An 18,005-nucleotide genomic window follows, 5' to 3' on the forward strand; every position below is an offset into this window, starting at 1 on the left:
TAAATATTAAATGTACATTATACTGCAACGGTACGTCGTAAAATTCATGATTAATAATAAATATAACTGACAGATCTAAGGGCCCAAAATCAAATTTTGCGCGGGGCGACTTGGCGGTTGTCTTTTATTCTGAAAATACATGCGGAATTAGACTCTCCTTCCAATGGCCGTTTTGATGTCGCGTCATTCCAATGCCTGCGCATGTTTGAGTGCGCGTGTATGTGCCTGTGGAGGACTTGCTTGCAGGGGGACTGGAGAGGAACGATTCCAACTCAGTTTCAAAGAACGGAAGCTATCATTGAAAAAGAGCTCCAGTGTGGTGCTTTATCTCCGGATTTTGTAGCAGGATTATAAAGGGATTTCTGTCGATTTGGGATTTACGTCGGAGTGGAAGTTTTCTTTTATGTGGATGTCGGAATTTCCAAAGGAGGAGGCAAACTCCTGGCAGGCGCTTGGATGTAATCCTGCACATGTTGCTTTTTAGATGCTGTTGTGGTGCCGAAGAAAAAGAAACACTGGAGGTGTGACACGAACGCCACACTGTCAGATGATAGTGATAGTGCTCTTGGAACTATGGTTCGAGGACTGTGCGTGGGATGTGGAGTTGAATGAGTTGAGGTTCCATAGAGTTTCGACGCAAGATCTTCAACGTGTGTGGTGTGCGTGCTTCACGTGGAGCTGTGATGTCGAAGTGAACGCTTTCTTTCCCAAATGTTGCGTGTGAGCCCGGGGACGGCCACCCCTGGCTGCGCTTGTTGGGCGCACTGTGCACCATCCGCACGTCCCGGTCGCCTAGTCTAAATAAACCCATGTGGGACCCTCCGAGAGCCGGACGAGACCGACGCGACGCATCCGGGACGGTCTAGGTTGTCGTATGTTCAGGCCGAGACGCTCCGGGCTTGTACGGCGACTGTGGAGAAGCCGTGCGCTCACCCAGAGCGATGGAAGCGGCCGAGCTGAAGGAGGATGTCCATGTGGCTCCGGGCTGCCCAGAAAAGAACAGGGGCCGGTGACACGCGCCGGGGAGGACCCCGCGGGCGAAGCTGGGGACAGGGAGGAAGGGGAGCAGGCTGACGACGATCGGGGACGCACAAGCTCTCGCAGTCAACAGGAGGCGGACGCGACAGTGACGTGTTGTTTGTTTGGGGAGTGGGATAGCAGACCTCGGGGCCCCCACTCAGGCCCCCCTAAAGACAACAGGGCCCCCTGCGAGTGTAACATCGTGAATATTGCCTACGCTTTTCTCAAAAGACTTCCGGAGCAAAGTCTGGACCTGTTACTGAAGGCTGTGGAGTCCAAAGGAGGGGTGCCAAGTGAGTGCGTCATGGTCCCCAGCACAAAGTTTCGGTTAGGGGCTCATCACGTCTCGCCTCAGTACCTCCTGGGTCGGATGTACCGATGGAGCGACCTGGCGCTCTCGTCCCCGCTCAAAGTTCTGCACCACTGCCAAAGTTTCCAAGGGGGGGATGGTGGAAAGGTGTGCTGCAACCCTTACCACTACAGTCGATTATGTGGGCCAGGTGAATAGCCTCTGTCTGTCTGTCTGTCTGTCTGTCTGTCTGTCTGTCTGTCTGTCTGTCTGTCTGTCTGTCTGTCTGTCTGTCTGTCTGTCTGTCTGTCATCCATTCATCCACTCACCCATCCACTCACTCACCCATCCATCCATCCATCCATCCATCCATCCATCCATCCATCCATCCATCCATCCATCCATCCATCCATCCATCCATCCATCCATCCATCCATCCATCCATCCATCCATCCATCCATCCGTCCATCCGTCCAACCATCCGTCCGATATGAAACCACCAAATACCTCGGGGAAGTGTGTGTGTGTGTGTGTGTGTGTGTGTGTGAGAGAGTGTGTGAAGAGCCCATTTGGGAGCCCATTTGGTGAACCTTGAAGCCAGCCACACGGCTAGCCATGACGCATGCACTCAATGAGAGTAGAGTTTGACATCGGAAGTCACATAAGCATGGAAACCCGTTTGAGTGTCAAACTCATTTTCGTTGTAGTTATGGCTTCCCTTATTGGGTCGTTATGATGGTGAAACCAAATAAATGTTTAATCGTCTATCATTATTACGTATTACATATACACAACAAATTGATGCCTTATTAGTTTTAAAATCAGAAGTCAACAATAATAGTTTGCTGAATTATTGGTTAAGCTCTTTTATTCCTGCCAGACATTCAAACACAACTCTTACAGACCTTTTAAATTTGCTCCAGAAAACTTGCTTGCAACAGCATCCGATTGAAGGCTGCTCTCAAATTGCAACGGGGTTCTGACCCCCCCTCTGTCTCCTTCTGACAAGGAGGTCCTCTTCTTGTTATTTAGGTGAAGGAGTGCCGATAATATACAGTTTGCATAGAGCTGGCGCCAGACTGACTCGCTGGGTATCTGACAGAGGACTCGGCAATTACTGCCTGCGCTCTTAAAGGGGCAGCGCGCTTCATTTCACTGTGTACGTGTTGAAGGGACAGAGCCTGAACACAAGAGTTGTGCTGTTTGGTATGGCGGGAATCATCATTTTAGTAATATACATGAGCAACACTGACTGCTCCACGAAAGAAACACTGTTATAGGTGATCAGTTAAAACTTTCTAAACGTTGCCGTGTGTGTTTTGTTCCAGAGTCACCTCCTCCTCCATACTCGGTGTCCCATTCGGATGAACACAAGCCACTGGGTGAGTTTGGCAGCAGACACACGACAAAGCAGTAAATGACAGGCATCGTCATCTTGCAGGCTGACACGTTTTCTTCTGTGGTTGACATCATGGCTTGGATGTAAAATTACATGTTGAAAAATAAAGTCTATCTAAAAATGAATCTGATGCTTAATCACATGTTTCCACTGGGTGTTTAGAAAGGATACCAAACTACAGTCTGGGTACTAACTACTGACCTGTGAAAGCAGTAGGCCATAGAAAACAGATGGATGGTTTAAGAAAAACAAACAACGTAATTTCTCGTCTGGTTGTTAACCAAAAGATTCATATTAGTTCAAAGTTCGATAAAAACGTTTGGAATGAACACATGGAAATTCAAAAAGGCTGTCACCATCATAAATAATTTATGGTGTCAAAAGGAGTGTTTAATGTTCCACTATATTTTGTTTACCATACCAAAGGAATGTCACCAGCTAAGCCTCAATTTTATACAGACTTTGGGAATCCCCCCCCAAAATTTAGATAGAAAGTCTTGGAAGAGGAAAAAAAATCAGAGCCATGCATACGAGTGTATCGGGTAATTGCAGTAGGGGAATACGTACTAAGATACTAATGACACTAAGATAAGATGTTTATGGTTGGGGAGTAACATCATTATTCTAGGTGAAAATGAATACAATATAATTATCAAAAATTAGAAGAAAACGAGGGCGGCTCGGTGGCGCACTGGGTAGCACGTCCGCCTCACAGTTAGGAAGGTGCGGGTTCGATTCCACCTCCGGCCCTCCCTGTGCGGAGTTTGCATGTTCTCCCCGAGCCCGCGTGGGTTTTCTCCGGGCACTCCGGTTTCCTCCCACATCCCAAAAACATGCTTGGTAGGCCAATTGATCACTCCAAATTGTCCCTAGGTGTGAGTGCGAGTGCGAAGGGTTGTTTGTCTCTGTGTGCCCTGCGATTGGCTGGCAACCGGTTCAGGGTGTCCCCCGCCTACTGCCCGATGACGGCTGGGATAGGCTCCAGCACGCCCGCGACCCCCGTGGGGACTAAGCGGTTCAGAAAATGGATGGATGGATGGATAGAAGAAAACGAATAGACATCGTATTATTGCAGCAAAACCGAACAATAGCAAAAGAACTATAATGCGTGTAAATAAGAATCGTTATTTGAAATGAAAATGAAATTTTCGATCTCTGAAACAGAGAGCGTCCATAAACTGTGACGTGTAATGTTACGTTCTTACATTACCTGAAATCATTGCACACGTTCATGACTTTAAAGTAATCCCAAAAGTCATTCTTGATTTCCATGTTTAAAATAGCCCATAATGCCTTTTTGCTTTACAGCTTGCTTCCTTGCGAAAGCTACGATGTCTCAAAGTCATAAAGATCAAACAGTCCTTACCGATTGCTGTCTCTGTAGTAGTCGCGTGTTGTGTTCCAAATGTTTTAAGGTTAGTAGTAAAATGTATTTACGACGAAAAAAAAAATGGGGGCCATGACCAAACTGCCTTAGGTAGAAAGTCGTGTAGAATCGAACCATGTAAAATTAGGGCTTTGCTGTATTTGTTTAATATGAAATTGATGGGAAAAGGGGAAACTTTAATCCAAGTGTGTAATATGCTTTCCTTTTTTCAACATTTTCCAGACTCTGTATTGTCTTACACTGAAACTCCGCCCTCTCCCATCAGACTGACCGACTATACAGGTAGAGTACATTGCAGTATTTTTTAATTGCAAATATTCGAGTTTTTCCCACTCCTATGGAGAACCAAAGTGCTAAAATTAAATAAATGTATACACTATGAAATATTTAATAAAAAATGTCATTAATTAAATGTTTCATTTATAAATTAAATACAGAATTGTACAAATCAAACAAAAAATAAATACAGCATTAAATATTGAATTAGATGTTCTATTAATCAAATGTTTCTTTTATTCCTTAAATATGGAATTCAATGAATCAATGTGTTATTGAAGTAATCAACACAATTTCCAACAATAGGTAATTATAATGATTATTTCAATAAAATTTTCATGGTCCGTGCAGTGTTTTATGATTCTTTTGTATTATTTAATGGTGTATTCATTTATTATCATTTAATTTCGGATTTAATTAAGACATTAAACATTAAATTAAATAATGATATTTTAGTTCAACATTTTATGGTGTATTTATTGATCGACTTAATTTTGGCACTTTTGTCCTCCATACATTCCTGTGGTACATGGCTGTGAAATTGTAATGGTGTATACCTCTCAAGCAAACAAAATTGTATGAATGTAGTTGTGCGTATTTGTGTGCGTATGTTGAAATGACCCCGCCACCCCTCTTTCAGAACATCTGCATAGATTGATAAGTTGCTGCGCTGTTGCAATGTCGTGCCTTCCTTCCTATTTTCGAAGGCTGTTAAGATAACCCCAAAGCCTGCAGCATAAAGCGTCTATTGTCAGTGAAGCATGGGGGACTTTGTTTGGGGTCTCTCACTGCCCTGATGCTGCAAAAGTAGCCTTCCACTCCCCCTTTCCCCATCTCTCTTTTCCTCTCCACCACAGCCAAATATTTCACTGGGATGAAGTTGCAATAAGATCTCCACGCATACACCCAATCCCCTTTGCCTCTCCAAGCGCCCATCCCCCTCTTTCTTCCCTCAAATCCCTTCATTCCTCTCGGCAATTGAGCAGTGGAAAGAGACTTGTATTTTGGGGGCGGGGGAGCCTGGCGGTTGTGATCTGGCTTAGGTGTAGAATTTGTGTGTGTATATGTGGAAAGGGGCAGTTTAGGGTTGCGCTTGGCCAGGAAACAGCCCCCTCTAGATGATGAAACTAGAGCTTTATTTGTTTAAGTGCTGGGGTCGGCCAGAGAGGTCCACGTAGTATTAAAAAAAAAAAAAAAAAATGGCCACAAACCCACTCGATCACGCCTGTCTGGACAACGTTGTGGAAGGTGCTGAAAGATGAACGGGCACCAAAGAAGCCCGTGCGGTGTCGTCGCGGCATCCCAGACATGTCCGATGTACAGCTGATGTACTCGTCACTGTCTTGCCTTGTTGTCATGAGTGTTGGAGGCCGCCTGACAATTTGACACCCCCCCAGCCCACCCCACGCATAGCTCGTGGCTTTTATGGGATTTTAGACCAGATATGTCTAATAGTGTCATAATAAAGTACAAAAGTGGGATCTGCCAAATGTTCTACGTACATAGCAAGATCGCCTCGACTTTCTCAGCTCAACTACAAATCTGGTTCCTCCAAGGATCACAAATGACTCAGATGTATCTATTGCAATAACGATGACGCATTCAATACATGCCCAATGGAACTTTTATACCACAGCTTGCCTAAATTATTAATATAAATGATTACCCAAATCGTTTTCTGGTTTGGGTTCTGGTTATTACGCAATGAGTTGTGGTGAAGCTTTTTGACCGAAATTATGTTTTCAATGGTCAACCATAGTAATTGTTGTTATGCATTAGGTACAGTCACGAATCAATGGTATTAGGATTTGAATAGGTGTAAAAAAGAGAACATTGAATGCTAATTTTCTCATTTGGAGTTAGTCAGGAATATTTGTGATGAGTTGATGTTCCAAATTAGGATTGGCCTTGTTGTAGGCCCGGACTCTATTATTCTTGTTAGACATGTTTTGAATTTTGAAGGCCGCTTTTAGTAAATCATCATCCCTCACTATGAGTACTTAAAGACTTTGTGCAAGTCTTTTGCAGCAATCAGGGTTTTATTTATTGATTGTTTGAACTATGTTAATGTTTAGATGTCTTACATCTACCGGAAGTGAAAGAATATAATCAATGGTTTGTCTGGCTCTTTAGGAAGTCTAAAAACGTCAACATGCAGATTTCAAACTGATCATAAAAATCATGATTCTTTTCTTCATTTTACTCCACACCATTTTATAATTTGGATTCTAAGGTGTTAACAAAGTCTGATCTGAATTACACAAACAAAAACATAGTTTTTGATGAAAAGCTTGCGAGGGATTCCACTTGAGGTGGCCATTTGGATACTGTGAACCGCAACAGGAGGCAGCACTGATTGTGCTGGGCGACATGAAGCAGCGCTTAATTTCCTTACAGACATGCTCCGTGTCGTGTTTGTGCGAGAGCACGCATGTGTGTGGTCTCAGCTCTCCTGCCCCCCACACCGCACCCACTGCACTAACGCTGCGACTGGAGCCCAGCGCTGGAACTTTTATGCAGTACACACAAGAAACAAACAGATCTGCACATTGTTCTCATCTCAGACTTTGTTGAGATGTTCCAGTGGCGACACAGGTGGTTTGTTCACCACAAGGTGAACATGTTGTCGATGAAGAGGCCGGATTATGAAACATTTACTGTCTCCTTTGAAACTATTATGAGTCTTTCACTAACTAGCCTGTGATGTTTTCTACATAACAAATGCGCTTTGGCTTCTTCGTTAAAGCTGCTATTTGCTTGAGGTTTAGAAGTAAAAAGCAGCAAGTGCGTATGTGCGGGTGTGGTCCATACATACCTTTGACCTCGCCTCTTTTATCATTCAATCACTTAATACTCCCTTTAAACTACAGCACACGGCGCAGCTCGAAAAAGGAAACTTCAGTAGATTTTGGTTCCTCATGTGATATTGTCAATTTTTAGCATTCAACTCTTATTGTCTGTGAGTGTGTGCTCGTGTGCATGTGCGTGTGTGTGTGTGTGTTTGTGACACAGAGGAATTTCTGCCATGACTTGCTGATAAGATCATTTCAGTGTGCTCAAATAGGGGTTCCATCAGGACAAACACAGATGCACTCACGCACATGACCACACGAGTTGAACGAAAGTTGGTTGTTGCCTTTCATCATTGAATGCATGTGTATAAATTAGTATACGTATGGTTTAGTCGATTTTAATAATTTATGATTAGCAACTGATGGATTTTTTTTCTGAAATGTTAGAGCTACAAATTACAACGCATGGTAGTAAAATCTGTATTGTGCAAGCTTTTAAAGGTCAAAATTAAAAAATATAAATGTAAAAAATGTAATATAAAACAAAAACATTTAAAGATCTAAAAAAAGTGTTGATATAGAAAAAAAGTAAATACATTTAATAAACATAAATCATGTATACCTGCATACATCAGCATAAAAAATACATTCAGGCACACAAAGCCATGTCTGATTAAAATGTACTGTTGACCAGTGTAATTATATTAAAAATGAAATGTAATCGGCAACAGGGGCAAGGGTAGGCGTGGGGTGGAGGTAGCGAGGGTCCGACTGAGCCAGAAATAGACCAGCCGTTCCGGAAACTCCCAGAATTTAGGGTTAGGGTTAAACCCGACTCTCGGAGCCAAACAAAACTTATAACCTGGTACACTTGCTATATTCGCCAAGTGAGCCGGGCTCTGCTTCCCCCGTGAATCGGGCCAATCAAATGATAAAAATGTACTAATGAACACAAAAACAAATGCTGAAGGCATCTAAATGAGATGAGCGTATTTTCTTGAACAACAATAAATGACAGGTTGCCTTTGTATCGTCGGCACAGAGACAAGTTCCGCTATCCATGTGCTGTCCCAACCAAAACACAAGGAATAACAGTTCTGGAGCGACAAATAAGGGGGCTGGTGGAGCGAACTCTCTGCCACCCCCATCATATTTTTTTTTTTTGTAAGTTGAGCAAGGTATCAGCCAAACAATCACGTCTCTAAGCCCTGTCTGCACTCACTGCAGCATTAACCCCATGAATTGGCTCTTTGACTGATGGGGCACAGCCCAGGAATGTTGGGAAGGTGAGGGGGAGTAGGGTCTCGGTGCAAAAGAGGCGGGAGAGGGGGCCGGTGGGGTCTGAATGACTCTGGAGAGTGACATCTGATACATGTTTGAACATATCACCGCTAATAGTTAAGACACACAGAGGAGCCGACATTCTTGGAAGTTTGGGAGACAGTTTCAAGAGAACGTTGTTGAAGTGGTCTTGCGGGATAAAAATGTTCCACGTTCGTCGACGCTGTATGACAAGCATCGGTCAACGTTCTGTTGGGGCTCTGTTCTTCTCAAGTTCACGTCAGACAATGAATATTAAATTAGATTCCAGAGCAAAATCCAGGAAGAATCAATTCCCGAGATATTATGAGGCTCAAAGTAAAAATAGTGCAAACAGTAGACATCCAAAGTGTGCTGTGACCAGTATGTCTGCCCAAGTCCGGACGGGTTGTCTTAGTGGGCTGTTTGCTGGCACGCTCACGATTTGAACTCTCATGCCTGGCTGAGACCTATTAGGCTATGGAATTCTACATCAAGGGTTGGCCCATTAACCGTTTGCCATTTCCTCAAATATTTTCCATCACGGCCCTTTTTCACCACAAGCCTCTAAAGACACCGAGTCACGCATTGGTAGGCTATCTGTTTTCCTCCAGTTTTACTACTTGCTCATCAGCGTTTCTGTCAGCTTTATGTTTTCTCTTGGCTTTCGTGTTTACTGAACACGCGTATGTAATTCGATTGAGTTTTGGCTGTCTTGTCATTCTCTGTGTCTTTCCAATGCGCTGCCTTAGTCTATGTTGTCAGATCTTCACGGTTTAAAATAAGGTTTAAATTACAGGACTGGCTGTGGCTTTCCTTTGTTCCCTTAGAGTTTCTGCCAACTCGCAATTTGGCTTTTAATGGAATCCTGCCATGCCGCCGAACTTAAAGATTCTTTGCAGATGTTGAAAGGCTCTGACTTGATGAAATGTAGGACAGCGTAGCCTGCGCTGTGACTGTGAATGCAATGCCGAATGACTGAAAATGTGTTTATCTTGGAAAAGCAACACTCACCTTGTTTTCACAAGCTGTGGTGGCTTTTTGTGTGAGTCAGCAATATTTACGTTTTCATCACGGAGTCATCTCACAGGCCACAGAAGAGACACGATCTTGAGTACGTTGAGTCTAATATCCCGAATTTGGATTTGGGATTACAACATGCTTTCGTTTTGATATGAATATCATTGCATCAGAAAGGCCCAAAGCTTTTAAAAAATGATACACAGTTATTTTACTTACCATGTAAAGCTCACACAGTCTATATAAATTTACTGTGCAAACATTATATTCTGCTGCTGGAATTTCATACTTTGATAATGCCCCCTAATTAACCATTCGTCGAAATTTCTTCCTCATAGTGGAACAAGTGGATGTGTTCCATGACTAATTTGTGTAATTACGTTCTGAAGAGTGAAGGCCATATAGTTGGCCCACGTGAGACTCAATGAGACACTTGTCAACTTGACCTCCACGACTGGCTGAGCGGGGGAGGAAGTGTCGAGGAAGAGGGCTTGTCCAGGAATGTGTTGGAAGGGCGCATGTCAACTATAAGGCCCCCCCCCCCCCCTTTTTTTACTCTTTAACTTGCTGCTTGAACGTATTCCCATTCGAATAAAAACATAATTAGACAAGTTTATTCATCATCAGATTTATGTCCCTATATGAATTTATGGTTACAAGGCTACATCAGAGAGTTTTCCTCAGACATGCGACCACATGCAGGATTTTTAAGTGCTGTATACCACATGAACTGGGACTGCGCTAACTCTGTTTGTTACGGAAAATCCAACAAGATTAACCGAGAGCTTGACTGATATGCTTAGATCATACAGATTACCGCAACATTCATTATAACGCTGAATTTGTGTCACTCATTATGTTAATGTTTTTCAATATGATGATCCTTTGTTAACTTTAAATCAAAGGGACTCAAAGTGTTTGGACTATGCATTTGGCAAAGTGACAATTTGGTGGCAGAAAGTTTATTGAAACCTTAGGCCTGCTCAGACCATATCTACATAACTCCAGCACAGGCTAGATAGCTGGTCAAACAACATATTTTGGTCATGAATATAACAGTGGGCATCAAACCCTTTGAGCCATTGTTTTATGTTTTGAAATCCTCACATTGGGTACTCAAATGATTGAGGACGGTGTCCATTTCACAACCCAGATGCACTTCTACCATGTGGAGACTATCGTGCGACTAGTGTGTCGCATTTAAAAAGAATCAAAGGAGCTACTTTGATTGGCCATGCCTGAAGTCGACTGTGACCACTCCCACAGCGGCGCGACCCTCCCTTTTGCAGATATACCGCTCCCTGCTCTTTGGTGAAATAACCACCATCGGGTCTAATGCATCTCCACGCAGAGATACACCACACAGAGCCTACTCGGACTTGATGAAAAGGTTGAGGCCTCCATGCCTCTCCCACCAATTATTATGTATACATAATAGAAATGACCCAAGATAATCCACAAAGCTAATGGTACACTTGCCCATGCAGGACGAATGTACCAATGATGAGTGATAAGCAACTTTTTGACACTAAACAAATAAATAGAGTGGTTTGAAATAAGTCAGGAAAATTGCTGTAATTGTCATGCAATGTGTAATGTACCGCAACAACTTTTTCAAGGTACTTGAATGAATTCCCTGTAAAGGCTCAGTAACTCGGTCCAGCATACATATTGTGCCAAGGCAAAGCTTCTTGGTGGATGATATAATGTTTAGACGTCCAGTCAAGCAGGATAAATGACGTATGTCATACCTGAAGAATTCCCTGGCTCGACACGGAGAAATGCAGGAAACTGGTCACTTTCTCTTTTCCTCTGGAAGAATTCTGCTGGAGTCACACATCTGTGGAATTCTACTGGCATTCTCAGATTCTAAGAATTCGGGAAGCTGTGGAAGAATGGAATATTAATATTGTTAAACTAGAAGCATGGGATTTTCACACTGCAGCATCGAAACGGAGGGAGCAGTGTGCGTGTTTGTGAGCAACAGCCTCATTGTGGTGGACTGTGAAGCCAATGTCTGGCGATAACAGTCCTCTGATGGCAGAGATAGTCAAGACGCCAGCCGGATTTGTGGCGTGCTAGATTCAAAGTCGCTGCTTGATTTTTGTTGTCCCAAACACAGAAAGTAGCATTCGTTGCCAGGATTGCGCTTCTCTGAATTTCCTGTTGATCACTGATTTTCAGGGAATTCAAGGCTTCTGAAAGAAAACATGCTGACAGTAGTCAGTCGTTGAGACCTTTTTTCCCCTGTGCCCCCACCCCCACCCTGCCTAAAACCACCCAGTTCTTTCAACACAGTGGAAGAGTCTAATAACTGGAGGGGAATCTAATCCTTGGCAGTGGATGAAAGACAAGGGTCTCCCTCACTCCCTCTTTTTCTCACAGTCTTTCTCTCTTCATTTTTTCCATGGATGCTAGTTATGCTTGGCAGGTTCTCTCTCTCTTTCATTTTCCAGTTCCCTTTTTCACTGAGGTTTTTTTACACCCTTTGACTTCCCCAGTTTCTCCTTGCTGTATTCCTGCTCCCCTGCAGGTTGAGGTTGGCAACAGGAAGCCTCCCTTGCTGTGACCTGGAAATGTGTGAATTAAAAAGAGACAGTAATTCAGTTTTCATATCCATATAGTGTAACATTCATTGTCTTGCCTGGAAAGAAAAATCTCAATAAGTCACTCAACCTAAAATTACAATTTGACGCTGATCACCTATTTTTTTTAAATTATTATTATTATTATTATTATTGTAATTTTTGGTGCAATAGGCAGTTTGCAGCTATAGGGCAGGGCACATACTGTACATAAGGTCCGCGGCCATATTTAAGTCATATTTATTGATGGCGGCCATTTACGTTGTCTGCTGCCACACCGATGTTCTCGTCACTCACAGATCGCTGTGATCCTGTTCCCCAGAGAGTTGTTCTCCAAGTGAGATGTGAGCATGCCGAATTATAGGGAATGAGAAGATCCCCTTTGATTGGCAGTGATGTAGTTGGCTGTGTTTACACCCACAGTAGCGCAAACGGCCCTATAAAATGTGCCGGCTTGCGCATGGCTGCGAAATTACCAACATTTGTTCGAACCCGCCTCCAAGGCAGAATACACTCTGGAGTGTTCGCTAGCAAGTCACAGGAGTTAAAAACCTCATGTTATCTTTACAGGCGCTCACTTTTTCTCACACTTGAGGATCTATTTGCAAGTAGAAGCAAGCAGCCAGCCGCACCAGAGCCAGTCCTGCCAGCATTGCCAAAGAGGAGATCACATACCAGCTTGCACACACACACACACACACACACACTGTTAGGCATACACTTGCTGGTGAGATGACGACTGGCAGCCCTCGAACCCTCTCAAGCAGCAAAGTTCAGGCTCCAGTAATGAAAACCAGACCCGCTGGTTCCCTTGCATGAACAGGGCCAGACCCCCAAAAACTTTCTTCAAAGCTATTTTGATCAAGTATCTCACAGACATGTTATAAAAACACCTCAAACTGTTAAATTGTGAAATGAAATGTTCCTTTAAGTTGCAACTTAAGCATAAAAAGCAGGAATAATATGCTGATTACATGTGGTGGTAAAACTGATTTTGTTATCTCCAAATCGAAAGATAGTTATCTGTAGCTTGATATTGTCTTTCTTTATACTGTCTGGCCAGACATGAAAACATTCTGTAAATACTGGCGCTATAACAAAATGATCACGTAGAATGCAGTGACCATGTAACACATTCCGCAGGTATGTGACAATCTCCAGGTCGAGAGAAGAAGCTAATAAAAAAATGTATGTTAAAACACTCTTGTACGAAGGAGAATGTTTTACAGTGAGATTGGCACTAAGAGACAGTGCTTTTGAAATGAAACAACAAAGGTTACTTATCTAATTGGTAAACAGGGCTGTTTAAGGTTGGCTGGCTTAAATGCTTGCAGGACGCAGTAATTGCAGCCAGCCCTCCCTCGCATCCAGAAAATGCGTATAGGCACGCACAATCTCCCAGGCACACACTTAGTCGCCCCAAACATAAACACACTGATAACCTCCCATTTTAACCCGTCTTTAAAAAATTCCATTGAAGAACTCGGTTTCCTCCAAGCTCCTCCCTGCTGCTTTGCTCTCACACTGGCACATTATACCTTGAGTTGGATAGGAGCCAAGCTGAGCCCGATGACACTAAGAACCGTCCGTGCCAGAAACATTCAACATGACATACCACGCCACGCATTCGTGATTAATCTTGTCTGTGTTTTGTTTCTGACGTCACAGAATAAGTGGAGCCGTTGGTATTATTTTAAATATAGTAATTGCACCTCTGTGTTTTGGTTCCAAGTCCCATTTTTGCTTTATTCCACAATGACATATTTGTAAGGCTTTATCGACATAAATCCTTGTCATAAGACAAGAGACAAGAATAAGACATTAACTAGATCAGTCTTGTAAAGTGATGAGGTCAAAGAACCCCTGCCCCCTCCCCTTTAAGAAACAACTGGTAAATGAATTATTGAGAGTGCAAAACTCTGCCAAAGAAGCTCACTTCACAATATACTACACTACAACTTTTTAAATGGCTTTTAACTTTAGATTGCTGAAAGTCAAGACTCTTCTTTTAAACACTAGGATGGTGAGAAGTGGTGTCTCACTACACGTTAAACTGATTTCTTCACTTATTTGCTGCTGTTGATTTGTAGAGCTCGACAACAGGCAAATGAAAAGTGTTGTTTTCAACGACTGCAGGTTAATGGACAACTCACGCGACGTGATTTTTCTTTGTGTTTTTGAGAAGTCCATTTAGAAAAACAGCTGATGTCATACGCATGCCAGGCCAGTGGGTGGCACTGTCAATTTGTCAGGAAACACCACGCATTCACGCCCACTACTTGTCCTCCAGGTTTTTATCCAAAACCATGCCTGAAATTCCTTTTGTCTGCATGTGTGGGTTTAAATTGATGTAATGCCCCTTGGCTTTATGCCATAGTGGAGCAATGCTATCTAGCTTGTGGTCTGACATTTGCTGTTTTGGCTAGGCCACTTGCCTACACAGAACCAATGTCCACTCTCACAAATGACCTTGTCACATATTCAGACTAAAATGTTTTTGGAGACTCATTGACATGAAAAAATTAGGGCCTAAATGGCATTTGTATGTTTTAGATCAGGGATAGTCAACTGGTGGTCCGCGGCTTTCTAGTGGTCCCTGGCGGTATTGCAGGTGGTCCGCAAAATTGAAAATAGAAAATAATTGTACCATTTTTAAAAAGAAAATTGATCTATTATTGAGACTTGGTTTATTCTCCAGCCAATTTTGTGAATCATTTATACCTAATACATAATACACAGGGCTAATGATAAGTTTCATAGCTTTCTGTGGGGATATTTTATAGGGTTGGAAATGTATGGGTGCATGCATGTTCCAAGCAATAAAAAGTATTTTTGAGGCTACCAGCACAATGATAAAACCAAGCCTTATTCTAGAGAATGCACGACTTGGTAAAGTTGACTTGACTTGACCTAACATAACCCGTGGCTCGCCAAAGAGCTTCTGGTTCTGCAGAGGTCTTCCCAGTGTTCTTCCTGTCGATTTGTTAAGACATTTGAACTGAAATTTGCGGCCTTCCTCCTGGTGTACTGTGGGGAAAAATGCTCGTGAGCTCATAAAGTCTAGCTGTGTTTCCGCATACATGTTTGTGTTGCCTTATTACAGGTGCGTGCGTGTGTGTGTGTGTGTGTGTGTGTGTGTGTGTGTGTGTGTGTGTGTGTGTGTGTGTGTGTGTGTGTGTGTGTGTGTGTGTGCGCGAGTGTGTTTGTGTGCGTGTGTGATTGGAGAGATGTAAAACCTCCAGACCGCAGGAGTTGCCAGCCTGGAATTCACTAATGATACACGTGGGGCTCAAATGAAATGTGCAATTTTGTGTGTATGTGCTTGTGTGTATGTGAGAGTGTGTATGCGTGCGGGGTAATAGTTTATGTTTGAACCACTAAGGCCAATTTTCGCGTGCATGTGCGACGTGCTATCTCATCATGTAGTGTGCGCTTGTATTTTGCACAGACAAGCAGACTTTTATCTCTTCCTACAAAGCCCTCCTCCTCCCTGCCAAATAAATACGCCCCCCCTCAATTAAAATGGCCGCTGCATACACAGCACACCTAATCTTGATATGTTTCACCCAAATGCAGCTTGTTAATTTAAAAAGGGGCTAGTTTTCTGATGGTAGAAAAGGGGGTGCGCCTGCGGAATATGACAGGAATGGGGCCATGGGCACATGGGTCTTTAAATCCTCTGTGTCAGTGGAGTCTCTGGAGAAAAATAATGGCATCACTCTACGAGGGAGTTAATGTGAGCTGATAGCATGAGGGCTTGGGGGTGGGGGGGTCAAGGGTTCACCGCCTTGCACAAGGTTGACAGAGAGCTGAATGCTTCCCACCCCTCTCGTCTTTGCCGCCCTGCACCTTCACTCCAATGCAGGATGTGAAGGAGTGATGAGAAGGGGGGATGTTGGAGGATTTCCCTGGAGGAAGCCGACCATTGACCCTCCTCTTTGAAAAAACATAGTAAATACAGTATAGCCTTCTGATAGCTCTGACTAGTTGTTAATCGTCAAAGTTCAGACCAAAGAAATGATCGCCAAATATTACCATTCATGGTGCCAATATATTTGATTGCTCAGAAATTCTTCTCATACGTCCAATCAAGTGTCTTGGATCCTCACCCCGCCGCCGCAAATTATGATGAACATTTTTAAAGAATATTGTGTCTGTATTGACAGTTGTAAACTACACATACAGATTATTCCTCTTTTTTTCTCACCTTCAGTAACCGGTAGCTCCCTGGGCTCGTCAACCACCAGCGGACATCGTTCTCACTGGTGCAGTGTTGCCTACTGGGAACAGCGCACGCGTGTGGGCCGCCTTTACCCAGCTTACGAAGCCTCGCTCAGCATCTTCTATGACCTACCTCAGGGCACGGGCCTATGCCTCAGCCAACTCCACTCCAACCACAGTCGTCACGACAACCGAGGCACATCTGGACTTCCGGCTTACCCCGGCCACGGAGGGAACAGCAGCAGCGTCCAACAGATCCGCAGTAAAATTGGCCATGGCATCGTGCTGAGCCGTGAGCCGGATGGCGTGTGGGTGTACAACCGCAGCCAGCACCCAGTGTTCGTCCACTCGCCCACTCTGGACCTTAGCGCTCGAGGATTGAGCGTAAAGAGGCTGATGCCGGGCTTCTCCCTCAAGATGTTTGACTATGAGAGCTCCAACTGGATGGCCGAGCATGGCGTGAAGCCTGAAAGCCAGGAGGGGCCCTGGGACCCCCACAGTGTTCGTATTAGTTTTGCTAAAGGATGGGGCCCCTGCTACTCCAGACAGTTCATCACTTCCTGTCCGTGCTGGCTCGAGGTGTTACTTAACACTCACAGATAGCACCCAGCCTGGATCACAGTTGTAATCCACCAAGATTTAATATAAAGCTTATTATATATTGTATAAAATCTATTATCATGTAAATATTTCATTTTGTCATTTTACAATGCAACTATTTATGTATAGTGTCACGTGTGTATGGACAAAACAAAAAGGAACAAGATTATGCACTTTTCAGTCTTCATATATGCATTACAGAGTTTCTCAGTGTCATTTTGCAAATATAAAGATACTCAGTTTATGTTGTCATGATTTCACTATTTCAAAGTACGCCTTACACGTGTCAATAAAACATTTGTATTAAATTAAATATTCAGCAGTTTCCAGTGCTTGAGGAATCATTACACCGAAAGGTCACTTTACTGCCATATTGAACTTCCAAAATCCTTCATTCGTTTCCAATAGTATTTGGTTTCTTGTGATGTCTGGGCACACTCATGAGTGGTCACCAGTCAATTGCGGGAGAACATTCACACTCACATTTGTGCCAGTTCAAAATTCTCTTGCATGCTTTGCGAATGAGGGGGAAAACTGTACCATCAGGAGCAAGCATGGACAGAACATGCAAAATCCACACAGCAAGGCCGCAGCCAAATTCAAACCATCAACTTCACAACTGTAAGACAGGTAGTGTACAAAATAAAAAAAGGTAATATCTCATCTTTATAGGGGTTTCAATTTTTGGGAATGATTGATTTTAGGATTTCAGAATCAAGCAAATTGTACAAACTTGCATTTAGTCTTTGGGACAGCATAGGGAATTTGCCGTAATGGTCGGACCATGGTAACCACTTTTTTTTTTTTTCAAGGGGGTGGGTTATAATTTATAGATTGTAAATTTATATAGATAATTTTTGCACTGTTTTATTGTGCTGCCTATGCTATTAAAGTTTATGTACAAATACAAATCTTTAAATAATAATTTAATATGGTTGTAAAGCACCAATTGGCAGTGAAATAATTTGTACATTTGTATATAATGCTACCAAGTACTACTAGCCGATCGAAAAAGTGTCCAAAGAAACATGAGTGGGTATTTGAAAAGAGCCAGAAAGGAAAAATTTGTGTGGGCTGACAATTGGAATGAAGACCCAGATCAATTTTCCAGCAGAAA

General features: G+C 43.2%; 1 protein-coding gene across 1 annotated transcript; it reads left to right on the plus strand.

Annotated features, from left to right (window-relative positions):
• Window positions 1–189: 189 nt before the first annotated feature.
• Window positions 190–17,201, plus strand: LOC125967046 (mothers against decapentaplegic homolog 6). Its single transcript, XM_049717733.1, has 4 exons — window positions 190–1,520; window positions 2,638–2,691; window positions 4,318–4,377; window positions 16,281–17,201. Exons 1-4 carry the CDS (start codon window positions 875–877, stop codon window positions 16,889–16,891), a joined length of 1,371 nt encoding a protein of 456 aa, XP_049573690.1. The 5' UTR covers window positions 190–874; the 3' UTR covers window positions 16,892–17,201.
• Window positions 17,202–18,005: the final 804 nt, after the last annotated feature.

The sequence above is a fragment of the Syngnathus scovelli genome, chromosome 4, assembly GCF_024217435.2.
Source record: "Syngnathus scovelli strain Florida chromosome 4, RoL_Ssco_1.2, whole genome shotgun sequence".
Classification (NCBI taxonomy): Eukaryota; Metazoa; Chordata; class Actinopteri; order Syngnathiformes; family Syngnathidae; genus Syngnathus; species Syngnathus scovelli.